The sequence below is a fragment of the Gadus macrocephalus genome, chromosome 4 (genome assembly GCF_031168955.1).
Source record: "Gadus macrocephalus chromosome 4, ASM3116895v1".
NCBI lineage: Eukaryota > Metazoa > Chordata > Actinopteri > Gadiformes > Gadidae > Gadus > Gadus macrocephalus.
This window is the reverse complement of record NC_082385.1, coordinates 33,187,076-33,207,384: the sequence shown is the minus strand read 5'-3', so window position 1 is coordinate 33,207,384 and position 20,309 is coordinate 33,187,076. Positions and strand designations below refer to the sequence as shown.

General features: G+C 44.0%; 3 protein-coding genes and 1 pseudogene across 3 annotated transcripts in view; all 4 read left to right on the top strand.

Moving 5' to 3' along the window:
* The window catches only part of LOC132455362 (zinc finger protein ZFP2-like), a 49,251-nt gene extending 45,375 nt beyond the window's left edge, over positions 1–3,876 (top strand). The window contains exons 5-6 of the mRNA XM_060049195.1: positions 875–3,180; positions 3,272–3,876. Coding sequence (XP_059905178.1) covers positions 875–2,364 — 1,490 coding nt within the window. The 3' untranslated portion in view covers positions 2,365–3,180; positions 3,272–3,876. The remainder of the gene's footprint in view (positions 1–874; positions 3,181–3,271) is intronic.
* LOC132455431 (zinc finger protein 271-like) overlaps positions 1–20,309 on the top strand; it is a 74,819-nt pseudogene that overhangs the window by 27,071 nt on the left and 27,439 nt on the right.
* LOC132455420 (uncharacterized) lies at positions 8,224–14,414 on the top strand. The gene is made up of 3 exons (XM_060049298.1): positions 8,224–8,701; positions 13,516–13,648; positions 13,935–14,414. The coding sequence occupies exons 1-3, from the start codon at positions 8,648–8,650 to the stop codon at positions 14,363–14,365; spliced, it is 618 nt and encodes a 205-aa protein (XP_059905281.1). The 5' UTR covers positions 8,224–8,647; the 3' UTR covers positions 14,366–14,414.
* Positions 15,187–19,439, top strand: LOC132455397 (zinc finger protein 699-like). The gene is made up of 2 exons (XM_060049253.1): positions 15,187–16,603; positions 17,819–19,439. Exons 1-2 carry the CDS (start codon positions 16,591–16,593, stop codon positions 19,063–19,065), a joined length of 1,260 nt encoding a protein of 419 aa, XP_059905236.1. The 5' UTR covers positions 15,187–16,590; the 3' UTR covers positions 19,066–19,439.

The window sequence follows — 20,309 nt, the reverse complement described above, 5'->3', positions numbered from 1 at the left end:
TGTTTTAAAGTGTATCGTAGTCTAGCTAGTGTAGAATGTTGGTGTGATCGTCCGTTGCCAGGCAGGTTTGGAAATTTCGAACGCAGATTACGTAGGCGGTACAAGTTTCGCCCCCGGTACATTTTGGGTTTGACAGCTTCTCCAAAAACGTATTGGAAGCAGAAAGATATGAATTGCTGTTCTCCAGACCCTTCTACAGGGCGGATTCAAATCGGCGAAGTCTATCGTAAATGGGGATTAACAACTATTCTGTGCAAATGAAAGGAAATTAAAACGTGTTTCCTTCTTTATGTGGAAAGCCGGAGACCCCGGACACCATTTCAATCAAGGTTGAAGAGGATATTGGTGGAGGCATGCCCGCTGTAGGTTAGTAATACACATTGCATCCATGCAAGCAAACTGACCTACCAATTGAGAATGTACTCGATTCTAACTGCGCTGGTCCTCTTTTGAAAAGCATCATGACCGGCACCCTGCAAAAACACAAGGTCTACTATACAGTTTATAGTAGAATGATTTACATCTTCTTCATGGCAGGTGTCAGGAATGCTGAATCCGCTCTGATTCCCAGTATAACTACAGTATTGGTAAAGCAGGTGATCGGAAACAACAGATGACCTGGGTTGTGTCTTGATGACCTCCCCACATCCTTAAAAGGTGGAGACGTAGCGGTGCCTTCTCAGCTGACGCCTTTGACCTTTGACCCCCCCAAGGGGAACAAGGGAAATGCGTCATAAACAAAAAGATGTTAGAAAGAAAGTGTCAAAATATACTTCTTCCAGTACACCAGTGTGTAAAAGTACATGCTGTATCCCTTTGTGCAAATCATGAATTCAAACCATTACTTTCTCTGTCTTTGTTTTCCTCTCTGAAGAAGACGGCAGTGACATCAGAGACTGCAGCACGCAGCGCGGCGCCACCTCGGAGAGTCTGGGTGTGGACGCCCCTGGCTCCTCCCACATGTCCAGTCACAGCGGGGAGCTGCGGATCCTGAGCGTCTATGGTAAAGGGGAGGGCCCACTGGCGGTGGACGGCCATGACACCCTCTTCACCCCGTCAGAAGTGGAGGCCTTGAGCTCGCTGTCCGTGGACCGCAGCGTGGCCAAGAGCCGGAACTGCAGCGTGCGGCTGGTCCGCCTTGAGGAGCTTCACATGAGGACCCGACCAGACGAGAAGCCGTACGGGTGCGACCAATGCAAGAAGCGCTACATACGGGAAGACTTCCTGAAGATCCACATGAGGACTTGCTCTGGGGCGAAGCCCTACAGCTGTGACCAATGCACGAAGCGCTTCAGTCGAAGTGATCACCTGAAGAGCCACATGAGGACTCACACCGGCGAGAAGGCCTACAGCTGTGACCAATGCACGAAGCGCTTCAGTCGAAGTGAACACCTGAAGAGCCACATGAGGACTCACACCGGCGAGAAGGCCTACGGGTGCGACCAATGCACGAAGCGCTTCAGTCAGAAAGGCCAACTGAACGTCCACATGAGGACTCATACCGGCGAGAAGCCCTACAGCTGTGACCAATGCATGAAGCGCTTCAGTCAGAGCAACTATCTGAAGATCCACATGAGAACGCACTCCGGGGAGAAGCCCTACAGGTGTGACCATTGCACGAAGCGCTTTAGTGAAAGTGGACACCTGAAGAGCCACATGAGGACTCACATCGGCGAGAAGCCCTACAGGTGTGACCAATGCACGAAGCGCTTCAATGAAAGTGGAAACCTGAAGAACCACATGAGGACTCACACCGGCGAGAAGCCCTACGGGTGTGACCAATGCATCAAGCGCTACGGATGGGAAAAATCCCTGAGGATCCACAAAATGACTCACTCCGGGGAGGAGCCCTACAGCTGTGACCAATGCACGAAGAGCTTCAGTCAGCAAAACATACTGAAGAACCACATGAGGACTCATACCGGGGAGAAGCCCTACAGCTGTGACCAATGCACGAAGAGCTTCAGTCACCAATGCGAACTGAAGTACCACATGAGGGCTCACACTGGCGAGAAGCCCTACGGGTGCGACCTATGCATCAAGCGCTACAGTCAGAAAGGCCAACTGAACATCCACATGAGAACGCACTCCGGGGAGAAGCCCTACAGGTGTGACCAATGCACGAAGCGCTTCAGTGAAAGTGGAAACCTGAAGAGCCACAAAAGGACTCACTCCGGGGAGAAGCCCTACAGGTGTGACCAATGCACAAAGAGCTTCAGTCGAAGTCAACGCCTGAAGAACCACATGAGGACTCACTCCGGCGAGAAGCCCTACAGGTGTGACCAATGTACGAAGAGCTTCAGTCAGCAAAACAAACTGAAGATCCACATGAAGACTCACACCGGCGAGAAGTTTAATTTCTAACGCAAGGTTCGTTTTATTTCTAACATTATGGGAATCAGGCCCTTGGTCCTAAATTCCGAACTGCCCCTTTAAAGGGATGCTTTGAACCCTATATCCAGGTGCTGCTTTTTTTTTTTCATCATGATTAAACGCTTTCCAACTTTTGATTCGCCATCTTTTTATTTTTGAGAAATTATGTCAGTGTGATGAAGAATGACTTAGTTCTAGGACACTTCTGACTGCAAAACATTTGATTTCATTTTAGAGCTTAATCATGGGAAGAAACAGGCAGCAAAGTTACCAAGAATTCGTTCAGTAAGTTCAATTGCAAATGCAAACTATCTTAACACCTTTCAATTAGAGGGGACGGAAGGTATTTCTAGGTCCAAGGAGAATGTATATAAATTACTTTAAATTGACTAATATAAACAGGGTTTATATCATTTGTATACAATTGTATATTGGAGTCACGTTCGATATTTCCACAACTATGTCATTACCTCTACCTTTGTTATTAGAAAAAGCCTGCTAAGTTCAGCTGTAAAATAGACTGCAATTAAACCCGACATTATACATGATTGTGTTCGTTTCACTTACCTTTTGGCATGTCCTTCATGCCAACTACCTCTTGTTTTGACTTTCTAATTGCTGTCTTTCTACTGCCATTATTTACTAGTTCATACCTTGTATCACAATAGGCAGTTAATTTCTTTCAGATCTCAACAGAAATTGTTTGAATTTAACGTTTTCTATCGTTTCTATGGTGATTGATACTCTTCAGACCCGTTCACCCTAAAACGACTTACAGTACATAGATACATGTGATTCAAGGAGTAGGTAGGGGGTTAGACAGTGAATAAGGATACATGTGATTCAAGGAGTAGGTAGGGGTTAGACGTGAATAAGGATACATGTGATGAAGCAGTAGGTAGGGGTTAGACAGTGAATAAGGATACATGTGATGAAGCAGTAGGTAGGGGTTAGACAGTGAATAAGGATACATGTGATGAAGCAGTAGGTAGGGGTTAGACGGTGAATAAGGATACACGTGATGAAGCAGTAGGTAGGGGTTAGACAGTGAATAAGGATACATGTGATGAAGCAGTAGGTAGGGGTAGACAGTTAATACAGATACATGTGATTCAAAGAGAAGGTAGAGGTTAGACAGTGAATACAGCTCCATGTGATTAAGCAGCAGGTAGGGGTTAGACGGTGAATACAGATAACTGGTAATAGTACGGAAGAATATAACCCTACATTTTATGGTAAACTACGATTATTATTAGGCCTTTATACAACGGGTGGCTTAAATCCAGCGATCTGATGGTGCCTAACTGTTGTATAATGAGCGTATAAGATAACTGCTATGACGCCCAATCACTTTGTGAAAGTTTGCATATCACTCCGCACCTGGAAGTAGTTACAAAGTAAAACATGTTGAATGATGGAGAGGGTGTAAATGTTGTTACTCCGGGAGTGAGCAAGGCGATGGAGAGACTAACGAAAGCTTAGGCACACGGCGAGTGAACTGCTCCATAGTAGTGGTGCCGAGATGATGCCTCATGAAACGTCAAAGCCTCAAAGCCAGATGAACCACCAAAGTGGTTCGTGCTCGAAGCTTCAAATGAGTACGCTAGGGACATCTTGTGATGAATGAAATTATGACAACCCAACCCAAAATGTGATTTTTGCTTCGTGTGCCGATACAACATTAAATCATTTGAGAATTGAAGTCATTTCAGTGATACATGTGTGTGAGTGTGACATTCATAAAATGGCACAGAGCTCATGCTAGAAAATAAATCATTTGACAAAGGTGTGTCTTAACAGACGCTTTCATCCAAAGCGACTTACATCGGTAAATACACACATTGACACACCGACGGCAGAGTCAACCATGCAAGGCGACAGTCAGCTGTCAGGAGCAAAGTGACAGGGACACAACAACACTGAGCTAGGAGGAGCTGGGGATTGAACTAGCAACCTACTGGTTACAGGTCAACTGCTTTATCGCCTGAGCTAAGCCGACCCACACTGCGTGATTGAGAAGGACTCATTAATTTAATAGCCATTAAAGTGTTCTGGACAGTGGTTATTGAATTTTTTTGGCAGAATGATAGAACTGATTTTGTAAAAGGGGAAATGTGGATGAGATGTGGGGGACAGTGTTTTGTGTAACTTTGGAGGGAGGTGCAGGGGGGGTAATGTTTCACGTAGCTCCCTACGTGATGTTTACACAATGTGTGATGTTTCGATTGATACTACAGAAAATGCAATGCTCAAACTACTACGATCACAGACTAGTGGTATATTGAATATACCACAAGGTTGTGATCGTATACGGGACATCTTTATAGTCGAAATCTCCCGCCAATACTGAACCCATATTTCGAAGCAGAAGCCCGAGGCGAAGCCTCGAACGTCACACCCTACGTCATTTTGCCAACGTGAATCCTACTCGAAGCGGAGCTTCGCTGGGGGAGGAGCCGAGATACTCGACACACGCCTCGATGCCTCGACGCAAAACGTAACATCACTACTCCATAGGATAAATAACCGGGGAACCGCTCTAGCCGAGCGGTTTAATGTACCGTGTGACTTTCGTTTTGCCATAATAGTAACCGTTGTATACAGGGCCGGCTCTGACCAATTTGGTGCCCTAGGCAAGTTTTTTGCTGGTGCCCCCTACCCCTTTTAACTGCGGTCATGCCAGCTGACTCATCGAGATTGGCGGTCAAGCCAGCCGACCCAGTTTTTTGCCGTACCTGTATATACTAGCCATTACGGTAATAGCGTCTCAGAACTAGTTTAAAATAAAAGCATTCGTCGGGTACATACAAAAAGACAGTCAATAAAAGCAAATACTATCAAAGGAAGTGTACGGCCGTTGTGGTATTTACTTTCAAAATAAAAGCCCACCAAATATTCCAATCTGAGACATATTATAAATGATTTTGGATTAAATTTAAAAGAAAATGCCCTGTTATTCCAGGCTCATTTCACTTCAGAGTTATAGTTCAAAACCCCATAGGGTAACCCACGAAGTTTCAAAACATTCTGATGTGGAGTTTCAAAATAAAAGCCCACCAAGAATTCCAATATGAGACATATTACATATGATTTTGGATTCAATTTAAAAGAAAACTCCCTGTTATTCCAGACTCATTCCATTTCAGGGTCACAGTTTAAGACCCCATAGTGTCACCCAAGAAGTTTCAGGGTATTCTGATGTGTAGTTTCAAGTTAAAAGCCCACTAGATATTGACATATGAGACTTATTACATATTTTTTTGGTTTCAATTTAAAAGGAAACTCCCTGTTATTCCAGACTCATTCCACTTCAGGGTCAAAGTTTAAGACCCCATAGTGTCACCCAAGAAGTTTCAGGATATTCTGATGTGTAATTTCTAATTAAAAGCCCACTAGATATTGAAATATAAGTCTCATATTTCAATATCTAGTGGGCTTTTAATTTGAGACTACGCATCAGAATATCCTGAAACTTCTTGAATATCACTATGGGGTTCTGACCTATGACCCTGAAGTGGAATGAGTCTGGAATAACAGGGCGTTTCCTTTTAAATCTAATCCAAAAATCATACCTAAATAATATCTAATGTCTCATATTTCAATATCTAGTGGGCTTTTATTTTGAAACTACACATCAGAATGTCCTGAAACTTCTTGGGTGACCTTATGGTGTCTTGAACAATCGCCCTGAGCCTGGAATAACAGAGCATTTTATTTTAAATTTAATCCAAAATCATATGTAATATGTCTCATATTGGACATTTTGGTTGGCTTTTATTTTGAAACTCCACATCAGAATGTTCTGAAACTTCTTGCGTGACCCTATGGGGGGTTGAACTATAACCCTGAAGTGAAATGAGCCTGGAATAACAGGGCATTTTCTTTTAAATTGAATCCAAAATCATATGTAATATGTCTCATATTTGGTGGGCTTTTATTTTGGAACTACACATCAGAATGTCCTGAAACTTCTTGGGTGACCCTATGGGGTCTTGAACTATCGCCCTGCAGTGAAATGAGCCTGGAATAACAGGGTATTTTTATTTTAAATTGAATCCAAAATCATTGTAATATGTCTCATATTGGAATCTGGGCTTTTATTTTGAAACTCCACATCAGAATGTTCTGGAACTTCTTCGGTGACCCTATGGGGTTGTGAACTATAACCCTGAAGTAAAATGAGCATGGAATAACAGGGCATTTTCTTTTAAATCGAATCCAAAATCATTTGTAATGTGTCTCAGATTGGAATGTTTGGTGGGCTTTTATTTTGAAAGTAAATACCACAACGGCCGTACACTTCCTTTGATAGTATTTGCTTTTATTGACTGTCTTTTTGTATGTAGGCTACCCGACGAATGCTTTTACTTTAAACTAGTTCTGAGACGCTATTACCGTAATGGCTAGTATATACAGGTACGGCAAAAAACTGGGTCGGCTGGCATGACCGCCGATCTCGATGAGTCGGCTGGCATGACCGCAGTCCCTTTTGGGGGGGGGGGGGGGCGCGCGGAGGAAGTGGAAACTAGGGCGCTCTTTTATTTTGCATGTTATGTTATGTTGTCTAATATTTATTTCGAAATAACTACTGGTATTAATATATATAAACATAGAAGTTAAAGTTAGATGAATACAGTATTAAAAAAAAAAGAAAAAAGAATCCCATATTTTCGGCGCCCCCGGCGGATGGATGCGCCCGTAGCATTCGCCTATACTGCCTATGCCCAGAGCCGGGCCTGGTTGTATACAAGCAATAGCTCACTTCAGTCTGGTATGTGCTCATTATACCACTGTGAAGGGGGTCGCCAATAATTCCGCCAATAACACAGAGTCCTATGTCATTGACGTCTTCTCACCTAGCGCCACTTCACAGCTAGCTGCTGCTGCTGAAGCGGCATGTTCAACGCTTTGGACGTTGCTGTTCCTGTCTGTATCCCCAACAGTAGCCGTAGAACTGTGTCATCTTTGGCTGTGTTGCCAAATACTCACCAGCGTTATTTAGCTTTTTAGGGTAACTTTAATTCCTAACCCTTTTCCTAAACCTTAATTTTATTTTGCTTTGTCTCTGTTTGTGTATTGTTTCGGGGGGAGGTCGGTAGGGGCCCCCCCACTACGGGGCCACAAGCGGCCGCGGCCTATGCCTCTATGTCAAGACGTGTGTGTGTGTGTGTGTGTGTGTGTGTGTGTGTGTGTGTGTGTGTGTGTGTGTGTGTGTGTGTGTGCCCAATACGAGCCAATGCAAAGGGTTAAAATTTACCATTATATCAAATCTAACAAAACTCTTCAAAAAGGAAATAATGAAAAAAAAAAGAAAAAGTATTATTTGAACTGTATTACCTAAGCTAAGGATCCTGAGGATCTAATTTGTTCGTTTTTATATTATTTCTTGCTTTTTATCGCTCATTCTTTTGTTTGTATTATCTATAAACATGTTCAATAAAAAAGAATAACAAATATACAGGGAGAGATTACCTCCCCTTTCTCTGCTTTGTCCGTCCAGAGAATTTGTCCCGACCGCCCATGAGAAAATGAGCTACGACAACGTGAGCTCAGCACATATAGTTGGTGCCGAGATGATGCCTCATGAAACGTCAATGCCTCGCAGCCAGATGAACCGTCAAAGTGGTTCGACCTCGAAGCTTCAAATGAGTACGCTAGGGACACCTATTGGTGAATGAAATGTTGATGAAAGAGTTTCCTGTGATGATGTGATGTTTGCTTCGTACAACATCAAAACATTTGAGAAAAGTAATTTCATTGATAGGCCTACGTGTGAGTGTGCCGTTCATAAATATCTCCCGAGCTCATGGTGTCCTTGGGTGTCTTTAAAGGCGCCTCTAAATTAAATGTATTATTATTATTATTATGGTAGAAAACAAATAATTTTACAAAGATTTTAAGTCATCCCGGGCAAAATAGAATGTCTTATCTACTACAGTAGCCTACTAATAATTGTAATAATAGAACTGCATGATGACTGAGAATGAGTGTCATTAATTAGGCTACATAGCCATTCAAGTGATCTTGGAACTGGGTAGTGTAGTGTCTTCTTTCTGCCAATTGTGAACCCATATCGCGGCACAGCCCGAGATGAAGCCCCGAACGTCACACGCTACGTCATTTCTGAGCTCCGCTTGGGGGAGGAGCCAAGGTACTCGACGCACGCCCCGATGCCTCGACGCAAACCATAACATCACTACACATAGTAAGTTTCACCGACAACTGCTTCCTCAACTTGGTCCAATACAAAGCTGGACTTGCGGAACGTCTGGAAATGGATTCCGGTTCAGTACCAACTCTCCTCGGCTCAGCTACAAATCTCGGACAAGTAAGTCAACTACCGCTATATCATCGTGTTGCTTTACTGTATATGGTTACCTTGTTACCCTAGCATTAGCTCTACAGCAGGGCTGCCCAACCTTTTTTGACCCAAGATCTACTTTTCAAATAGCCAACCCCCCGAGGTCTACCAGTCAGTTAGTGTCAACATTGCAAACCTACCTTCAAGCGGGGGGGGGGGGGGGGAATCGAATCAAGGAATGCACTGTTCTCAAACTCAGCTCCTCGTTCTCATTCTCAATCGTCAACATTATAACTTTAACCAAACACAGCGGGATTGGGAGTGTAGATGATTATTGAATGTTTAACATATCAGCAAGATACTAGACTTGATTTAGCAATGATGGTGGGGGTCCCGGGTAGGGCTGAACGATTTCAGGAAAAGATTGCATTGCGATTTTTCTGGCAGATATTGCGATTTCGATTTTCTTCACGATTTTCTTCAAATCAAGCTTCAGTGCAATATTCATTATGTACAGTAATATTTACAAACATGAAATCATACCATTAAAACATTACATGCCATTACTCTAATGTAAGAATGAAAACTAAAGTTAAGAATTTATTTTAAATGTATTTATTAAGAAACATAAATGTAAACTAAAGTCCTTGACCAATTGCAGTTGTTACAAATGAACTAAAAGAGCCATCTTTGACTGTCTTAACTTAGGAAAGTACTACTACTTTTTAAGACAGTCAAAGATGGCTCTTTTAGTTAATTCGTGCATTAGAGTATAACAACAAAGAGAGAGACGTCAGAGAACCCAACGCAGTCTATTCATAATATTGTAATGAGTATTGAATAGACAGAGATTTATTAGATAGGCCTACCTAATAAACCGTTGGAACACACAAGACCATTGGGTAGGTGACCTTGGGTGTCTTGAAAGGCGCCTCTAAATTAAATGTATTATTATTATTATTAAGACCGGAAACATAGCAACTCCGGTAAACAAACCCCGAGAAGCCCAATCCCTATGAGAGCTCCCCGCGCTACGGCCGTCCGGCGGTGCACAGAGCTTTTGCCCGTGATATTATATATACAAATATTATATTACGATACTATTATATAGAGCTCCGGGAGTCGCAAACGGCAACATTCACTTTCTTCTCCATGCTGCAGTTCACCCCGGACTGAACTGCACTGAGTTTGACGGTTGAACGCTGATTGGCTGTTACGTTACACATGTGACTCAGTGGCCACGCTGTTGAACGCATGTTAACCATTGCAACGCCGGTAAACAAACGCCGGTAAACAAACCCCTCGAAGAGAGCTCCCAGCCCTACGGCCATCCGTAGGCTCACTCAGCTTTTGGCCATGATATTATCTATAAAATTATATTATATTAATTCGCCCGATTCGCGTCTCTACGTTGACGCGTGAACGCACAGTAAAACCGAAAAAAACGTGTCTTTGGCGATCCCGAGATCGCGTTGTCTGAAATCGCGATTTCGATCAGAAAACGATAAATCGTTCAGCCCTAGTCCCGGGTGTTTTAGGCTCTCATAAACAGAACCCTGTGCAGCCCAAGACTAAATCTACAATGGATGGCAAAATTAACACTGCCTTCAAAATGAGAGCTGGTAAATTGTGAAAAATGCATTAAACTGTGTTCAGAAAACGCGGTTATATCCTATAGACCAGTGGTTCCCAAACTTTTTGTGCCCAAGGCACACCAAAGGACAAATACAATTTTCAAGGCACACCTATTGTGCAAAATAGCCTTATAACACGTGTTATCACTAATATCATCTGTTTATCTGTTAAGTTTATAATTATTTACTAATGCCAAATAAGATGTGACAAAGACAACTATTCTAGTCATGAAATATTTTATCAACAAAATAAATCACAAAAATATTTAAACTTTATCAAATTGGGCTTAATCAAACACACCCATTTCAACCAGACAGGTGAGGCAAAGGAAACAGAAATTCAGCAGAGAACTGTCCATGAGAAAGCTGCATGGTCCTGAATCTGACCCACAAATTATAACTAACATTTAGAATCAGGCTTTTTTTGTAAATATTCTGCCTACTAACAAATCAGTGGGACACATGTGCCTGTCGGGGCGCGCAGATTTTTTTAATCCTTGGTGGCACGGAGGAGAGGGCCACTCGCAAGTCCTGCTCGACAGAGAGCCGTGACCTGGTCTTGTTCTTCATGTAAACAAGAGTGGAGAACGCCAACTCACACAGGTAGGTGGTGGGGAAATGAAGAAGTTGGTCGATGGCGTGGTGGGAGATGGTTGGATATTCTGATGCACAAACCAAGCAAAACTGATCGAGTGTGAGCTCACTAAATTTCAGTTTCAGCGTGCGGTCCGCACAGAGCTCTGCGCTCTCCTCTCTCTCCTTCATAGTGAGCTTCTCGTTTGAGGACCCGGACTCCTGGTTGAATGGGTCTCGGATCCAGTCATTGTCCTCGATGTCCGCCACACGTGGAAAATAGCGCTCAAACCTCTCTTTTAAGGTCTGAAGGTGTTCGGCATATATAGCGCGCTCACTGGCTTTGATGTGTCACAGTCTAAATTAAATTCCCACCTGCGCGAACAGCGAAATGTGGGATCCTCTTTGAGGATTTTTTAAATAGTTTTTAGATAAAGAGTTTGCCTCTGTATTATGGAATGAGTGCATTCAAAGTAGTATATAGTAAATTAAAATAATTATTTTTGTATAGTTGTATACTATATTGCAGTAGGCTATGGTTGTCACAAAATCCCACGGCACACTTGGACTTGCCTCACGGCACAGTTTGGGAACCACTGCTTTAGACACCCTATAGTATCTGTGGTATAAAGGCTGGTACGACTTTGAAATTACAAATATGTACGCTTTATGTTGAAATTATAGAGTCACTATTCCCATTGAAACGAATGGCGTGGTGACTTGTCTTCACAACGAGAGCTGGGGGGTTGTAAAAATTTTATTAAACTGTAAGAAGAAATTAGCTTACTTTTAGCCATGAAAAAATAGTAAGACAAAGTAACACATATTAACATTTCAAGTAAACAAAACAGGTACATTAGGCCTGCATTTCAAGTCAATATAAAAAGTGCATAAGGCCTACATGTCAAGTAAGCAGAACAGGAACACTAGGCCAACACTTCAAATCAACAAAAAAAAAGCATTAGGCCTTCATTTAAAGTAAGCAAAACAGGTACACCAGGCCTACATTTCAAGTAAGCAAAACAGGTACCCCATCAGTAGTGACTGAGACAACCTTTGTTAGATCAATCCCCCTCTTTGACAGCATCTCCTTAATAGCCTCATAAATATCTTCTCGTCTTGTGTGTGTCTCAAGTAGTGTTAGACCCAACAGGTCCTCACAGATTTCTTTCTTGTCTTGATGAAACATTCGCACATACCAAAAGCTGGGCATTATCCGTTACATCTGAAGACTCATCAATGGCCAAGGATGGGCCACTCTGAACAGCCGCATCAAGCTGTGACAGTGCGTCATCTGATAACGTTTCAGATTTTCTGGCTGTCGTTGCAGCTCACATTGGGATTTGCTTTATTTTTTCACGCAATTCATCCCTTTGTTTACCTTCAAGTAAAAGCACTTCAAGCACTCCTTCACAACAGTCGTGTCACTGAAAGTTTTTTTATGTTGCCCCAAAATCCATGCAATCTTAAGTGAGCATTCATTTGCGAGCCATTTTCTCATTCCAAATCATGCTTTTTTTTTTTATTATTACTATTTTAAATTGGTCATGGGTCCGGATAGGACCGTCACTTGGTCCGGATAGGACCGTCACTTGGTCCGGATAGGACCGTCACTTGGTCCGGACCCGGACCGCGGTCCGCCGTTTGGAGATGCCTGCCCTAGAGCATCTGGTATACAGGCAGGGACGAATTTCGAATTATAATATGTACAATGTATCCTACAAATTCGTCCATGCAACAGATGGCCAATGTGAATAATAGATAGCCTACGTGTGGACCGATGAAAAGGTAAAACTGTCAGCGAGTCAGCGACTAGTGGGTCTGGGAGGAATCGAGTCTTGAGAACGAACGAGACAAATGAGACGAACGAGACGAACGAGTGAGTGGAATCGGTTTGGTTCGATCGTCTTAAAGATTCGTTCATTCAAACTGATTCGTTCGCGAACGAGTCAACGCTAATCACTGGTAACAATAAAGTCTTCTGTCATACTTGCTCCGGACTCCTCGATTCCTCAAGCTCTCTTATTTAGTTGAAGTGATAGAATTCGGTTATTTTCTACTACACTCGTCACCATACTACAAACTAATACAGCTGTATTTTAACAGCGACGTGACCGCAGTAGTTCTAGCGTTTTACTGATGAGGAGATAATCATACATATGATGCGATCCAGGCAACCCGTAACCCGTGTTTTCACAACCCTCAGATCACAACCAGATCGATGACCTCTGTTACAGCTCGTAACTTACGGCCTAAAATGTGTCCCTGGAACGCAGCATAATGTTATACATCGATCTGATACGAGTTCACAGGTAGTGAGTTGCGGGTTGGACTGCCATTCCAGGGCCCACTCATATTTTCCCCTTCGCACCTGATTCAAATCAATGGGTTATTTACAGGTTTCTGCAAAGCTTGATGTAATTGTAGTGAGATGATGAGATGATCTTTTACGTTGTATGAAATATGCAAACAAATGAATGTAACATCATTTGATCACTTCATAGATCTAATTTTAAGTATGTGGCTAATGTAATTCACTGAACATGCGTACCTTATATGTTCTTACAACTTGCACCTGGAATACATACAAAGCAATACATTGAGTACTAATTTGACCTTGTTGTCTCTACACAGGCCAGCCCATCAATTGGTAACATTCAGTTGTTTCTCTCAAGGGATGTTGCCTGCCATACAGACCACCTGGAAACACATACTGTAGCCACACGGCTATCCTTAAAGACTTTCCGGCCCCACTTCACAAGTAAAGGTATGTACTTTTCACCTTGAGTACATTTACATTTGATGTAGTAGATTCTAGGCAGCAAAGACCTACCTAAAAGATCTTACCTAAAAAGCCTGGTCCTCTTAGGAAAAGCATCATGACCAGCGCCCTGCAAAGAGACAAACTTGGGAGTTGTCTGCAGTACACATTTTAAACCCTCGGTCTCAATGGTATATACATACATTTAAATGTACAAATACACAGTTCCTCCCTTTATGCAAACAGTGTACCGAAACAATTACTTTCCGTCATTTTTTTTCTCCCTCTGTAGAAGACTGCGATGCCTTTGGAGACCGTAGCACGCAGCGCGGCGCCACCTCGGAGAGTCTGGGTGTGGACGGCCCTGGCTCCTCCCACATGTCCAGTCACGGCGGGGAGCTGAAGATCCTGAGCGTCTACGGTAAAGGGGAGGGCCCACTGGCGGTGGGCGGCCATGACACCCTCTTCGCCGCGTCTGAAGTGGAGGCCCTGAACTCGCTGTCTGCGGACCACAGCGCGGCCAAGAGCCTGGAGCGCGGCGAGTGGCTGGTCTGCCGCGAGGAGCTGAGTGTGCAGGTTGGAAATCATCTTCTTATTCAGCATCCAAATAAGAGGCTTCCTCTGTTACAACTCCAGCACACACCCCTAGAAAGCACACCCCTTTATGATTCAGTAAACGCTGCCAAATATGCCCGTCTTATGCCCACCTTTTTCCTTGCATGATCCGCACGTTTACACTGACCGTGGTAATTTACCGGCTTGATTTCGCACCCCAATTTACCTTCTTAGACCCTACACATATTGGCACTTTTCATTTAGATGTAAATGTGATCAGACAGCTTTGCGGTTACAGGGAAGGGACTTGGGTAGAGGTGTTGCTGCATTGTCTCTACAACAGAGACAACGCAGTGATTTCAACATGAGTAGTTATAACTGGAGGGATACTGATATCTGCAAGCTGCTGACCATCATGGGAGGGAAGTTGATGCAGTCTCATTTAACGAAGACGGTGAGAGAGTGCGATCTACGAGAAAATACCAGAAGAACTTTCCTTACGATGCTTGGTCAGCAAAGTGGTCAGCCAAACAAAGAATATGTTGTTGATTTTGCGCTTGTAAATAGTGAATCGCGTTTTAGTCTACACTCAGATGTCAACTTATTCTTGCATGCTAGAATGAGTGAATCGAAAGAAAAAAGACATTCGGAGTATGCAATTTATTGATAAGACGTGTACTCTCCGTGCATAGCCCCGCCATCTCCAGTGAACCAAGAAAGCTGGCTCCGTTACGAAGGGGGATTTTACCCCCTCACAGGCAAGACAATGAATTTGCAGGGCGTGCAAAGCCGCGAACGAACCGGCTTGGCAGTGTAAAAATGCATAATGTGTCCTTAGTGGGGATTGACAACTATTCTGTGCAAATGAAAGAATATGTCTTGAGTGTGTTTTCTTCTTTATGTGGAAAGACGCAGACCCCGGACACCATTTCAATCAAGGTTGAAGAGGATATTGGTGGAGGCATGCCCGCTGTAGGTTAGTCATACACATTGCATCCATGCAAGCAAACGACCTGGATCAACTGAGAATGTACTCGATTCTAACTGCGCTGAAAAGCCTGGTCCTCTTTGGAAAAGCATCATGACCAGCGCCCTGTTAAAACACAAGTCAAATTTGGGAGTAGCATTTCAAAGATGGAATCAGTCAAGAGCCCAGAAGGGTTTCAAGACAGATTCCCCATAAGCTGGTTTATCATTCTCAAACATCAATGAATTCAAAATGTATAAATGTTAGCTGATCAGCTTACAGGGAAGGACACGTTGTCGCTTGTTATTGTCAAAATAGAATAATTGCGCTTCTCTCGCATGTCATGTTGTGCTCAGATCATTTTGCGCTGGTGTTCGTTCAGTGTCCTCCACCTGGCCCCCGCTTGAGCTTTGAGTCTAGGGGGGAGGGTGCTGGAGGAGACATCCCTCTCCAAAACTCTGAATCTTTGTCTGCAGTACACATTTTAAACCCTCTATGTCAATGGTACATTTAAATAGTTTATTTCCTGTGTACAAATACACACTTCCTCCTTCTATGCAAACAGTGTATCAAAACAATGACTGTCTTTTTTTTCTCCCTCTGCAGAAGACTGCGATGCCTTTGGAGACCGTAGCACGCAGCGCGGCGCCACCTCGGAGAGTCTGGGCGTGGACGCCCCTGGCTCCTCCCACCTGGCCAGACACAGGGAGGAGCTGAAGATTCTGATCATCCATGAAAAAGGGGAGGGTAGACTGGCGATAGACGGCCATGACACCCTCTTAACCCCGTCAGAAGTGGAGGCCCTGAACTCGCTGTCTGCGGACCACAGCGCGGCCAAGAGCCTGGAGCGCGGCGAGCGGCTGGTCTGCCGCGAGGAGCTGAGTGTGCAGGTTGGAAATCATCTTCTTATTCAGCATCCAAATGAGAGGCTTCCTCTGTTACAACTCCAGCACACACCCTTATAAAGCACACTCCTCTATGAATTAATGTTCCGTAAGTGTAGCCTGCCTATTGCCAGACTCGTTGGTCTGGGGAAGCTGCTGTCATTGTCTTCAGCACAAGAGGCTTGATCAACTTGTTCAACTGACTCTGTCCCCAAATGGCTGCTTAACGTCGCTTCCCTGTCGTCATTGTGTTCAACCAGCCAATAGGGCGCCAGGGGGAGAACTAACCAACTTGGTGATTGGCTCCTCCAAAAACGTATCGGAAGCAGAAAGAAATGATTTGCTCTTCTCCAGACCCTTCCACAGGGCGGATTCAAATCACCGTCAGAACAGGCTGGGGGCACCCAGTCTATCATAGGTGGGGATTAACAACTATTCCGTGCAAATGAAAGAATTTGTCTTGCGTGTGTTTCCCTCTTTTTGGAAAGCAGCAGACCCCAGACACCATTTCAATCAAGATTGAAGAGGATATTGGTGGAGGCATGCCCGCTGTAGGTTAGTAATACACATTGCATCCATGCAAGCAAACAACCTACCAACTGAGAATGTACTCGATTCTAACTGCGCTAAAAAGCCTGGTCCTCTTTTGAAAAGAATCATGACCAAAGCCCTCCTAAAACACAAGGACTACTATACAGTTGATAGTAGAATGATTTCCATCTTCTTCATGGCAGGTGTCAGGAATGCTGAATCCGCTCTGATTCCCAGTATAACTACAGTATTGGTAAAGCAGGTGATCGGAAACAACAGATGACCTGGGTTGTGTCTTGATTAGGGCCCGACCGATATTGATTTTTGAGTGCCGATGCCGATGCCGATTATTTTCAGAGAAAAATTACGATTACGATTTAATCGGCCGATTTAAAAATAAATAAATAAATAAATAAATAAATAAAAACATATTAAACGTAGTTTTTGATACCTTAAATATACTTTAAACACTTTTGACGAATATGTGAATTGAATGCAGAATCTTTGAGTGTTTTAGAATACATTTACAGTCAAAAATGAGTGTAATGTAAAATGTAAAATAAATAACTAACTCCCAATGTGCTGCGCTCGTGAGCAGTGACTAACACGTGCGTGCTGAGCAGTATGGTCTCACCGTTAGAGTCTACAGTATAACAAATTAACATGGCCTGGGACCTAAAGAAAAACAGGCACAACATGCTCAAACAACGCGTCTTGTGTACATTGGTGAGGTGAGCGCGCAGCTGCCTGAGCGAGCGTGCTTTCATGTTGTACGGTAAAATTCAATCTCCTCTTTTTTACTCCAGCTAAAGTTGTTAGTTAGCAAGGCGAGTAGGAGCGCAATCTGCAGGATACTAATCGCAATAACATTTATAAAAAAAAAAAAAAAAAAATCTGTTGTAATCTGCGTCTTTTTGGCCGATGCCGATTATTTTCAAAAAGGCTATAATCGGGCGATTAAATCGGCAGGCCGATAAATCGGTCGGGCCCTAGTCTTGATGACCTCCCCACATCCTTAAAAGGTGGAGACGTAGCGGTGCCTTTTCAGCTGGAGCCTTTGACCCTTGACCCCCCCAAGGGGAACAAGGGAAATACATAATAAACAAAAAGAAGTTAGGAAGAAAGTGTCAAAATATACTTCTTCCAATACATCAGTGTGTAAAAGTACATGCTGTATCCCTTCGCGCAAATAATGTATTCAAACCATTACTCTCTCTGTCTTTGTTTTCCTCTCTGAAGAAGACGGCAATGACATCAGAGACTGCAGCACGCAGCGCGGCGACACCTCAGAGAGTCTGGGTGTGGACGCCCCTGGCTCCTCCCACATGGCCAGTCACAACGGGGAGCTGCGGATCCTGAGCGTCTACGGAAAAGGGGAGGGCCCACTGGCGGTGGACGGCCATGACACCCTCTTCACCACGTCAGAACCGGAGGCCTTGAGCTCGCTGTCCGTGGACCGCAGCGTGGCCAAGAGCCTGAACTGCTGCGTGCGGTTGGTCCGCCTTGAGGAGCTGACTGGGCATCGGGGCGGCTGCAAGGGCCGGCCCGGTGTCTTGTGTGGCAAGGTTTTTCCCAATAATGACAATATGATCGTTCACATGAGGACAAAACCCGACGAGAAGCCGTACGGGTGTGACCAATGCACGAAGAGCTTCATTGGGAAAGTAAACTTGGAGATCCACATGAGGACTCACACCGGAGAGAAGCCCTACAAGTGCGACCAATGCATGAAGCTCTTCAGTCTGAACTGTCACTTGAAGAGGCACATGAGGACTCACACCGGGGAGAAGCCCTACAGGTGCGACCAATGCATGAAGCTCTTCATATCGAAAACGCACTTGAAGAGCCACATGTGGACTCACACCGGGGAGAAGCCCTACAAGTGTGACCATTGCGCAAAGCGCTTTGGACAAACAAACGCCCTTCGAATCCACATTAGGACTCACACCGGGGAGAAGCCCTACAAGTGTGACCATTGCGCAAAGCGCTTCAGACAGACAAGCCAGCTTACGGGCCACATGAGGACTCACACCGGGGAGAAGCCCTACAAGTGCGACCAATGCGCAAAGCGCTTCTTAACGATAAGCCACCTTAAGAGCCACATGTGGACTCACACCAGGGAGAAGCCCTACAAGTGTGACCAATGCGCAATGCGCTTCGAACAGACAAGCACCCTTCAGATCCAGATCCACATGAGGACTCACACCGGGGAGAAGCTCTACAAGTGTGACCAATGTACGAAGCTCTTCATTCGGAAAGACAAGCTGAAGATCCACATGAGGACTCACACCGGGGAGAAGCCCTTCAACTGTGACCAATGCGCAAAGCGCTTCAGACAGAGAGGCAGCCTAAATGTCCACATGAGGACTCACAACCGCGAGAAGCCCTACAAGTGTGACCAATGCACGGAGCGCTTCATTTATAAAGCCTGCCTGAAGAGCCACATGAAGACTCACACCGGAGAGAAGCCCTACAGTACAATTTAATCCCTTTTAGCAAATTCAGCCCTTTTTATTTATTGTACCAATGAGAAGGCAGACAATACATCTGTTATATCAACTAAACTTCAGATCTCAGCTCAGTTCATCTTTAAAGCCTGCCTCCCACCCAGCTTCGACCCCCACCAGTTTGACTATCGATCAAATGGATCAACGGAGGACGCCATAGCCATAGTTCTACCTTGTATGATGACAAAGTATTCTATTCTATAAACAGGGTTTATATCATTTATATATAATTGTATATATTAAACTTACGCTTGATATTTCGACACTGTCGTTACCTCTACCTTCGTTATTAGAAAAAGCCTGCAAAGTTGACCTGTGAAATAGACTGCAATTAAACCCCACATTATACATGATTGTGTTCGTTTCACTTACCTTTTGGCATGTCCTTAATGCCAACTACCTCTTGTTTTGACTTTCTAATTGCTGTCGTTCTACTGCCATTATTATTTTCTAGTTCATACCTTGAATCACAATAGGCAGTTAATTTCTTTCAGATCTCAACAGAAAATTGTTTGAATTTCACGTTTTCTATCGTTTCTATGGTGGTTGATACCCTTCAGACCCGTTCACCCTAAAACTACTTACAGTACATAGATACATGTGATTCAAGGAGTAGGTAGGGGGTTAGACAGTTAATAAGGATACATGTGATGAAGCAGTAGGTAGGGGTTAGACAGTGAATAAGGATACATGTGAGTAAGCAGCAGGTAGGGGTTAGAGAGTGAAAACAGATAACTGGTAATAGTACGGAAGAATATAACCCTACATTTTATGGTAAACTACGATTATTATTAGGCCTTTATACAACGGGTGGCTTAAATCCAGCGATCTGATTGGTTCCTAACTGTTGTATAATGAGCGTATAGGATAACTGCTATGACGCCCGATCATTTTGTGAAAGTTTGCATATCACTCCGCGCCTGGAAGTAGTTACAAAGTAAAACATGTTGAATGATGGAGAGGGTGTAAATGTTGTTACTCCGGGAGTGAGCAAGGCGATGGAGAGACTAACGAAAGCTTAGGCACACGGCGAGTGAACTGCTCCATAGGATAAATAACCGGGGAACCGCTCTAGCCGAGCGGTTTAATGTACCGTGTGACTTTCGTTTTGCCATAATAGTAACCGTTGTATAAAAGCAATAGCTCACTTCAGTCTGTGGTATGTGCTCATTATACCACTGTGAAGGGGGTCGCCAATAATTCCGCCAATAACAGAGTCCTAT

Coding starts and splice junctions, on each gene's coding strand:
- LOC132455420 (XM_060049298.1), top strand. CDS start 8,648: ATGGATTCCGGTTCAGTACCAACTCTCCTCGGCTCAGCTACAAATCTC. Junction 8,702..13,515: donor CAGCTACAAATCTCGGACAA/GTAAGTCAACTA, acceptor GTCTCTACACAG/GCCAGCCCATCAATTGGTAA. Junction 13,649..13,934: donor GCCCCACTTCACAAGTAAAG/GTATGTACTTTT, acceptor CTCCCTCTGTAG/AAGACTGCGATGCCTTTGGA.